This window comes from Clarias gariepinus, chromosome 27 (genome assembly GCF_024256425.1).
Source record: "Clarias gariepinus isolate MV-2021 ecotype Netherlands chromosome 27, CGAR_prim_01v2, whole genome shotgun sequence".
Classification (NCBI taxonomy): domain Eukaryota; kingdom Metazoa; phylum Chordata; class Actinopteri; order Siluriformes; family Clariidae; genus Clarias; species Clarias gariepinus.
The window spans coordinates 13833921-13844607 of record NC_071126.1 but is presented as its reverse complement, the minus strand read 5'-3'; the positions used below and the strand labels follow the sequence as shown (position 1 = coordinate 13844607).

The following is a 10687-nucleotide window of genomic DNA, read 5'->3' as shown; positions in this document are numbered from 1 at the left end:
AAATTGTAATGTTAAGGTATTAATGTTACAATATTATTATTCTTATATAGTACAAAAGAACCCTCTGTGTGCACATTTTGAACCAAAGCAAGATGGAAAAACATTAAAAATGAGAGCAGATATTAAGGAAGTTGCATGCTTGCCTCTTGATAAACAATGCCACGAGTACGAACGTTAATTGTAAGCACGCTTATGTTATATTTTACCATTGATTCAGGTACTGTATCTCTGATGCTGGTTCAAAGTAAGTGGGCACATGGGTTCAAAATGGTTTTGTCGATGACCCCGGAGAGACATGGAGATATATGGGCTGCAGCCTGGCCTCTGTGATCACTTAGTGCAGTGATGGTAAGTGTGGAAGTGCAGCAAAGCAGAGGCAAGTGAAAAAGAGTCTACTCAGCACTGTCTGCTAACCAAGGAGGGTGTCAACAACTGGCAAGATACGAAACACCGCCTCACATTATACACATGCGCTGAATTAATGGTGTTGAGATTGAATATATCAGGAGGTTATGGATGATATATAAATCACTAAGGGCAAGAACGGGGCTTTTACCACCCTGTAGAAGAAGCACAATTCATTTCCTGATGTACAGGCCTGGTGATTTACAAATGGTGTCCTTGCTGGATAAGGCTAAGAAAGGTGAGCTCCTGCTGATAGTGGTATAGATCATTCATTATTCTTCAGGGTTGCCATGTGATTTCTTTCTACTCTTTTTGCTGGCAGAATTTATTTAAATGACGGTGACATTTGCTGTATTTAGCCCATACTGATGTTGGCGGTCTGTAGTGGGAGGAAAATGACAGGCAAATCATTTTCCTTTTTCTTCTTCTTGCTAAGGATAAGAAGTGTTACATTTTTAACAGTTAGCACGTCTTTCTTAGGCATCCAAACACAGAGATTAAATATTCTTTTTTTATTAAACACCCTCCAACATAAAATGTATAAATGAAGCACACACTAGTACATAATAATAATAATAATAATAATAATAATAATAATAATAATAATAATGTTCACTTGTACGATTTTAACAAATTAAGCTCTGTGAATGCATTCACTGTCTTTCAAGGCTTTTCGTGAGGGAATGTACATAGATTATACATGATAATGGTTGAATTTCTTTTTTTTTTTATCTCACTCTCTGTGCTGAGGTTGCCAAAGGCCCTCTTTCACTCTATCATCATTATCTAAACCTCACCCTCACTCACACGCTCTCCAGATGCACAACCACAAGTCATAATTGCTGCAGCAATTGAACACTGTCAATTACTAGCCACTTGTTAAAAATCTCATTCTAACAATAAACAGACATTCCCAAAAGAGTTTCGTTTCAGTTGTAAATCAATAATTGCTTCCTTTTTTTTTTTTTTTTAATCCTACACCTATCAAAAGTCCTTTGCAAGAACCGATTTAGAGATATGCTGATATCTGGTGGATCAGGTACGAAGCAAGAAATGCAGCATTAGAAAAAATCCCACACTCACAAATGTTCTTAAAAGGAAAACAAGTTGATTTGATGTTTTCAGCCATTTACAGAGAGAAAATCTGGCAAAATATGCCAGCTTAGTCAGTAGAAATCTGTTTTTCTGTTCTGCACCTTAAAATTTCTGCTTGCTTTATGTATGTTGCGGTCCTCCATACAGTATGTCCGAGTTGAAAACCAGTCCACATACTCAGACATGAAACAGTAATAACAACAAGTCCCCTCTTTTTTGTGTATTCATCAAATGGTAGAACTGTGCCAGGTTGGAGCCGTGAAGACTCGATTCTCATTGGTTACTTGGTCATGTGTCGATAATCTCCTGCACTGGCGTTGGTTCATGTGGGAGGCTTGTTGCATTGGGCAGAGCCTGTCCATGTCCCACAGAGTTCTGCTGGATCTCCATTGGAATACCGGCTGCGTTTTCTCGTGCTGGGAATTCTCGAGACTGTTTCCGATACTCCAGGAAGGTACACACCTTGGTGGCTATTGCCACCACATTCTTGCCAACGAAGATGGTGGACACCCGGCTGTCCTGAAAGAGCACCATGTTAACGCCGCGTATAAGGATGGTGACCACGTTGATTGTAACCAAGCTGAGCATGGGGTAGAGCATCATCTTCTGCGGTGACACATTTTCTCCCTGTACACTGATCTCACTTAATGACACACATGGTAGGATCAAAAGAAGAATGTAGCAGTAGAAGAACATCAACCCTTCTGCCCAAATGGGAAGACCTGTTAGCTGGGGTTCCCACAGGTTTGCCTGGATATCAAGCAAGTCCAGCAAGTCCAAAGCAACCCAGAAGAGTCTTCCTCTCATATCCTCCTTCTTCCTAAACGTCCGAACATATTCCATGCTGTCAAGTGCCACCAGGACTAAATAGAGGCCTGGTACGCATACAGAGAGGAGTAAAGTCAGAGCTTTTCTTGCTACGGTCTCCAGACTTTTGCGGTCAGCCTTGCAGTTTTGGAAGACAAAATAGAGCTTGATCTCCAAAACAAAGATGTAGAGAAACCACAGGATCATGGCGTAGCCACGGCGTGCTGTCCGTACCTCAGCTCCCACCCACACAGCCACGTAGCGGAGCACTATGAGGAAACACACGTCCCCGACCAGGACGATGATACAGACGCCAATCTTGCGTGGCCCCTGGTTCTGCTCCACCAGGTAGGCATCCATGAAGGCCATGCTGGTCATGATGACAATGGTGGTGAGACAGACGTGCCGTTTATCTGGTGGTGGTAGCACCATGGCGAGGGCCACCACCACTAACGCTGACTCACTGCTATGTTGCCCCTTTTTTCACACTAGCTCTGGGTCAAAATAGAGTCTCTTTTCATTTACCGGGTACCTAGCTACTTTATGTAAAGAGCTCTCTTTCCTTTTGTGCAAAAGCTGTTTTCCTCCAGGCGTAATTACGTTACTATAAATTGAAAAGCTCTCCGTCTTCACTCCGTAATCCTTAAGTGGCTTTGCAGGTCTGTGTTTTCTTGCTGAAGTATACTTCTGGTGTGAAAAAGTCAGTCCTAAAGATAGGAAGAGTGTATTCAGGCTTTCTTTTTTCAAAAGAGATCCTTTGTTTCTTGAGGAGATGTAATAATTCCAGTTTGAAGCAATGCACAATTCAAGTCAAAGCTGGAGCCGAACTACTTTGCAATGGAAATACAAGGCTGAAAGAAAAAAAAAAAAAAAAAAAAGCCAAGTTCACAGCTTGGTTTTGGCAGGTGGTTCCTCTCTGGCCCACTAAATGTAAGAGCCATCCGCTCATTACTCACAGAGTGTTCATTGATTCTGCTTGACTTCTGAGACTGCCGGCTAACCACACCTCAGCATTTATTGACAAAATGCCATGATTTTTTCCATGGCCAGAGTACATACGCTGAGCGAGGGAAATCCTTAGCATGCATATACCAGCTGTAACGTGGGGGTCTGCTCAGGTTAGTGTGGGTAGAGCGATAAGAAAAAATATTTATTAGGTTCATCGAGTTATCAAACCGCATGCAGAAAATATAGTGTAGCTCTTCAGAATGTAGATCCACTGAATTGACCTGGTAGTCTTTGAATGTCTGTGTATATTAAATCCAGAGACAGCATGTGAGGGATCAAGTAGAGCAGAGCAATTGACTCGGTGGAGTAGCCATTCATCACCCAGATAGCAGGGCAGGACTTTCAAGGGCCAATGTTCATCCATGGCTCCCAAAAAGGGAGGCTCTCTCACTTGTCTTCATTCTTCCTTTGCGCTTGATGGAGCCTGGAGTAGAGAAAGAGAGAAGGAGAGAGAGAGAGAGAGAGGGGAAAGAAGCATGTCAGCACAAATCTGATGATAACGTATAGCTCGCTGCTCCACACTCAGACTGCATTAGAGCCAGTGTGTCAGATTTATTACAAGCCGTGTAATGAATGGAACAGCATGTTGTTGTCTGATTGCTGCTTATCAAATACCGCATGTCAGCTTTTGTATGGCTCATTGAGGCTTTTCTATGCAGATGGCTTGGTGTAAAATGGGAAACCAGGTATTAGTTATCTGATGCTGAATAATTCAATATGAATAATATGGCAGGCAGTGGAATAGTACAACAAACATCTAATTTACACAATTTTCCTGTATTTTAAATGTACTTCGAAGAAATTTAGTGTGTAGTTTGCCAGCTATTCAGAATCAGAATCAGAAAGAGTTTTATTGCCAAGTGCGCTTGCACGTACAAGGAATTTGTTTTAGTGACAGAGCTTCCAGAACAGAAAGCACGAAAAACTATATTATCATCTAAAAAGCACACTGAGCTAGTCATTGCCATGTTGTACAGCTAGTTTAAATCTTCAGACTACTCAAGTACCTCTCCTTGAGCAAGGTTCTTATGCAAAACTTATAAACTTCAAATTGCTCCTCTCTTGGTTAGTTTAAAGCATAAATATAAATATAGTTGCAAGCAAATGTAAGCGGGCCCAAGCATTAAAAGAGTACATACCATTACCATTATGCTATAATTATAGAAAAGGAGGGATTTTATGTTTAGACCTCCAAAATGCCATAGATAAGGATTACTCTATGATGTCACTCAATGTGATGTCATTCAATGTAATGTCACTTAATATAATGTCACACAAAGTTATTTCCACTTTTCGGCATAAGTTTAGAGAATTGTCATGGCTAACCTATTTAAGATATTAAAAATCCCTCCATAATTTAGTTTTTTTTTTATTGAATTTCAAATTTCAAATTTGAAAATGACCCAAAATAACTGATTTTCTGTTGAGAAGACCCCATGACATGCAATGGAAAAGTTGTTCAGCTCAGCTTTAAATGTATACCGGGTTTCATGTGCATACGTTCAGGTGTGTATGAGCTACTGTATGCAGCAAAATCTTATATAAAGGGCCCCCTGCCACGTCCGGGGCCCAGGCTCTCAGGCATCCTAATGGTAGACCAACTGTCGATTTTTTAAGCATGTTAAGACCCCCAAAAAGCCCCGGATGTTGGAAAAAAAGAAACAAGTGGGCCCTTCACACATCTATGATGACATAGGGCAAAAAGGGGACTTTTTGAAGGATTGCCATGAGGATTTTCCTATTCAGCATTAGGGAGGCTGGGGACTGATGTTAGGCAAAAAAAAAGGCTGATTCAGACTCTTAATTAATTCCAAAATTGTGACTAACTGAGTTGAGGTCAGGACTCTGTGCTGGCCACTTTTGTTCTTCCAGGCTAGCCATGGGATACCATGATTTTATAAACCTCAGTTTGTTTATAGTGTCAATGAAATGCTGGAACAGACATGGCCCTCTGTAGGAAATCTAAATGCTACAGCAAACAAAAGCATTCTAGACAGTTTTCTGCTTCTAGGTTTGTTGCAACAGTTTGGAGAAGAATCACATAAAGATGTGATGGTCAGGTGTCCACATACTTATTTGGCTATATAATAATAATAATAATAATAATAATAATAATAATAATAATAATAATAATATATTGCATAAAATATAAGATAATGCAAGTACTCTAAAACTTAGCCAATGTTAAAACTTATATTGGCAACTCAAATCAAATGTACATTTTTTATTTTCCTTTTTTCCCTTTAACACTAGAAGCGCCGAGTACCTCGTAGAGTACTGTAGAGTACATCTGACATCTCTATAAAGAGCTGTGTTAGAAGTAAAGACTTATACTTAAAAAAAAGTTTTTTTGGAGGTCTTCCAATTTATACTCCCACATGCTTAGAATTAAAGCGAGGTGTGTGCAGAATTAAATCACTGCAGTCTCTAGAGCACTGATGCATGCCAATATCGTGGCATTAATTATAGCCTGCTTTGCAGGTGGATGGGCAAAAGATCATGCATGACAGTTCTCTGAGAAGCATAGACTAAAATATGCTTCCTGTATATTTTTACCACTAGACATGCCAGTAATTAAATATTGGAATGGTATGAATTTGAGGGTTGTTTCATGCTGTCAAGTCTAAATTACTGAAATATATAAAAGGGTCTCTAGTTACATGTTGTATATAGTATGTTGTCCTATTATGTTCGGAGCCTCATCGGTTCAAGTCAAACTGGGATTGTGCAGAACAACAGAACATAGATGCATCTCTTTTAAGTTGGAGGCAAAGTAACTGTCGATTTTCAAGGATCAAGCGTTCTACTCATGTTCATGCTAATGGCTACAGTTGGCTCTGACTTTGTTTGTGATTTCCGGGATCGGAAATCACGAACAAAGAGGCTTCTTTAAAATGTTTGCATCAATTAAATGTTTTATTACAGCCATGACTCCCATCACTGGACTGTGCTTGAAGAAAAGCTCGAGAAATTTCCCGGTTTGACTTGAACATCATACAAATGAATATTAAGAATTATGACTATAACCTATGTTCTAATATTAAACAGTCTTGATATACTGTGGTTCCAGGCAAAAATAGTACTAGCAAATCCAATCCAAACTCTATGTAAAACCAGGCATGTGTAGATAACCATGTGGCAAAATCATCCCAAAATCAAGAAAAGGTTATATAGTGGTAGGTATATAATACAGCTAATAACTTGCACAACCAGTGACAAAATATAACTCATATTTTTTATATGAGTTTATATAGAGAGAAGCTGATAGCAAGCACCTGTGAGTAATAGCATTGTGACAGGGAAAGTATTTCAGAATCAGCGTGTAGAAGCCAAGAGGGTACCAGCCAGTGCAAAGTGGCGTGCATGACCTTTCGGAACTCTATTATCAGAGAGGAGGTGAGGGATGGGTGTCCGAATAATTCAAACACATCCACTAGATTGCAATGCTAATCATACCCAAAGTCAGTAGGGGTTGGAATTGTTTATAATTTAAAATCCTCTGTACAGCCCTTACTTATTTTACCACCGGAATACCTTGTGAATTACTGTTACACAAAAAAAATATATATATTAGTATATGTGTAATACCTGCCTTGATACTGTAATATCTGCCTTGGTAAAAATTCCCATCCCACATCAGTGCTTGTGCCTCATTGCATAAACAGTAAGTAAAAAGTAAGAAAGCTCCAGGATAAGATTTTTATGATTTTTTTTACTTATATCCTATGCCCTTGTACTTGTTTTAGTTAGTTGCACATACAGTGAATCCTCAGATTGCAAGTAACGTGGAACGAGTGTTCCGCAAGACGAGCAAAATGTTAATTAAATTTTGACTTGGAAAATAAACAAGTCTTGGTTTACGAGTACCGAGTATCATATTTTTGACCGAGTGTCACGTGTAACTGTGATCACACTCTTTCTCTCTGCTCCACACAGAAACATTGCTCTGTCCCGATTCTTTTCAAAGGTAAAGTGCAAGTTAATTTGTTTTATTTTTATTTTACAGCAGTGATTCCGTTAGTGTGTCGCTCAATCGAGTGTCATTAGAGAGATTTTTTGTTTATTTTCCCGATAAAACAGTGTTTCTGTTGTGTGCACGCGTGTGTGTAAAAAGAGTGGAGGAAGGGTAACTGTGTAAGACGAGAAGAGGGGGGGGGCTCCTTACTTAAGCTTCACACACACACACACACACACACACACACACACACACACACACACACACATACACACACACACAAACCGCTTGCGCGTACAAACAGAAACACTTCTGCTGGAATAAAAAAAAAATTTTGTAAAGTAAATGCAGGTCAATTTTTTTATTTTTACTTTTTATTTTTTGGGGTTGTGGAACGAATAATTAAATTTTCCATTATGTCTTATGGAAAAATGCAATTTGGTTTACGAGTGTTTTGAAATCCGGAACGAATTATGCTTGTAATACAAGGATCCACTGTACATTCGTTTGTATGCAGCTTGATAAACGAAGCCCACTGTCTATTTGCTCAACAGTTACATCATAGATTTTTTTCGTAAGCTGGCTAAACATCATGTCCACATGACAATAGCCAAGACCTTGAGGATGTTCAAGTGAGCACAGCAGGGAATTTTCTTTCTAAGGCAGTTAAAGAAATTGACCGCAGAATATGGTTCTACACTGTGATCACCAAATCCATCCTCACCACATCAATAACTGCATGATTTGGCACATAATCAGGAGAGCAGAAATGGTTATTACAATTGTTATTGAACGTAATCTGCTCTCTCTTCAGGACATCTACAGTATAACAGCAGGGATAGGGAGGAAGCATGCTGGTACGATTATAGCTGACCCCTTTGACCCTTTCACATGCTTGCCTCCAGAAGAAGTCCCAGAGACATTGCCGCTATAAAAAGACAAACAAACAGCTTTTTACTGAAAATTTTTGTTTTCTCCCTAGTGATATGATCCTCATTAAACATAATAGACACTTTAACCTCAAACCCAGCACTTCTGTTCACATTCTGCATAATACAAGGGGTGTTTAAGTGAAACCTGGACTTGAGATGGAATTAAAGGCAAAAAATGTACAGGAAACTTGGGACAGTGTGGTGATGAGACTCTCAGCCGCAATAATACAGAAGGTCGCACTTAGAAGGTTGTAGAGTCTACTTAGAACATTCCCATGATCATTAATTTAAAATCAACACAGAACAGACACATCTGCTTGTGGGAACTATACACATATTTATTTACATAACACCTTATGCACATTACAGAAACTCGACTGGGAGTTATCACCACATCCCCCATACAGTGACATGCCTCAAGCCATTTGTAACGGAGTTCTTGGGAGGTCAGCATTTCAGATATAAAGCAGGCAGTTAGTTCATGGCTCTGGCATGCTGAGAAAACTTTCTACCTTGATGGTATCTAAGCACTAGTGAAACACTGGGATAAGTGCATTACTGTAGCAGGGGATCATATCGAGAAATAATGGTGGGTTCAATTGGCTTAGGTTTAAAAGTCCCGGATTGAACACCTATAATAATGTACACATTACTGTACTACTGTTTTGCACAACTTTAAAGTATCTTGCACATATAGTATGCACACTGCACATTCAATAGTATATAAAGGTCCTTTATTAAATTCCTCAAAATTATTCATAGTATTAATATAATAGAAATTGTAGGAAATATCTACAATTTCTGAGCATCCTTACTGTGAGAAAACATGAAAAGTAAAAGCTTTTAACCACTTGTATAGATACACTGGTATTGCCACTAATTTCCCTAACGCTAATCCACCCAAGCTGCTAATGTATCAAATTATGCCTCAAATGCGACCTATTTAACATTCAAACAGTAACATGCTGCTTGTCTGACAGTCAAGGTCGTCTGACTTTTTTTAATCAATAAGCTGATCTAGCACAAACTTCCCACACAAAGCCTGGACACAACATACTGTACAGTATACAGCAGCTCTCAGTCAGTGATCTACAGAGCACCAATTCACATCCATATGCCTTTAACCGTGCTTCCATCCTCAGTTCCACTCAGGGGAATTGGAAATAAAAAACAGTCCCCACGTTAATCAGATTAACTTGTTGCGATGTACAATATGCATACCAGAGAAGTTCTTGTTTGTAGCCGGTCATCTTATTAGTGCTGTGTGGAGGAAGCAGATGGGAGGCTTAAATCTCATTTTTATGCTTGTCAACTCACACATGTCAAAGCATGTTCAGAAATAAATAAATAATAATAAATAAAAAGAAACATGGGCTAATAAGGAGTTGTGTACGAGCGGAGTGACAGTAGACCCTTGCATCTGCAGAAGAACACGGAAACTATTGAGCCAACGAGCTGTCATTAGCTCACGAAATCAGACTATTGTAACACAATGACAATTTGACAGCATGACAGTCATTATACTAAAAGAGACTATAAATAAGTACATTACTGAATGGTTTTTGTAAGAGAACAATATACAGAGAGAGTCCCTCAAATCCTCTATAGATAGGGTAAATTAGCATTTGTTAGAAATAAATAAATAAAGAATAGAAGAAAAAAAAAGAAAGAATGAAAGAAAGAAAACCAGAATCACACAGACTTCTCTACCACTCAGGAGGAACTCATACTGTACTAACACATCTGGTGTTCTGGATGTGATTGCACTTCTAATGCATGCTCATTGATCTCCTTATGTATAGGATTCTCTCTATATATAGTGCACACACACGCACACACACACACACTATGCACATCTCAAAAGCATCCTGTCTCTCTGAGACTGAGACAGCAGCCTAAGTGTGTATTAGAGTGAGTTTATTCTGAGTGTTGGTGTGTGTGAGTGCCTGGGAGTCAAGATTCTCCAGAGCAGATGCTAAGGGCTAGTGTTTCAACACCAATTTCTAGCACATTGGTGAGTTGTATACAGTTAGTTTGTGCGTGTATAGACTTTTTAAACTAAATGACACAGAGGTAAAGCTTCAAAAAGCTGCTTTCATGTTAAATGCATGAGGCTTTCTAAGAGGAATGCAGTTGATATTCATACGTTTACATGGTAAAATGTTGCTGATTTTATTTTCGGGGTCTTAGAAAGAGGCATGAACAGTTTTTTACGATTTATTTTTCTTTATAAATTCTGCCACTGTATGTGTGCACCCACAAGGCATCCACTAGAATTATTAATTCTCGATTAATTCTTGGTTATGATGTTTATCTTAATTAATCATCATAAAATCATGCTATGGATATTATTTACAAGGAATTAAATAATTATTAATCCAACCAAAAAAAAAAAAAAAAAAAGACTTACCAAACAAAAAGATTGTCTTATAGATAATTTTTTGAAACAATTTTATTAACAAAATGTATGATTAATTAAATCAAT

The 10687-nt window shown here is 38.7% G+C and overlaps 1 protein-coding gene across 1 annotated transcript; it reads right to left on the bottom strand.

The window, feature by feature from the left end:
* Positions 1–1032: 1032 nt before the first annotated feature.
* On the bottom strand, positions 1033–3111 carry tmem121ab (transmembrane protein 121Ab). The gene has a single exon (XM_053489348.1). It carries the CDS (start codon positions 2737–2739, stop codon positions 1789–1791), a length of 951 nt encoding a protein of 316 aa, XP_053345323.1. The 5' UTR covers positions 2740–3111; the 3' UTR covers positions 1033–1788.
* Positions 3112–10687: the final 7576 nt, after the last annotated feature.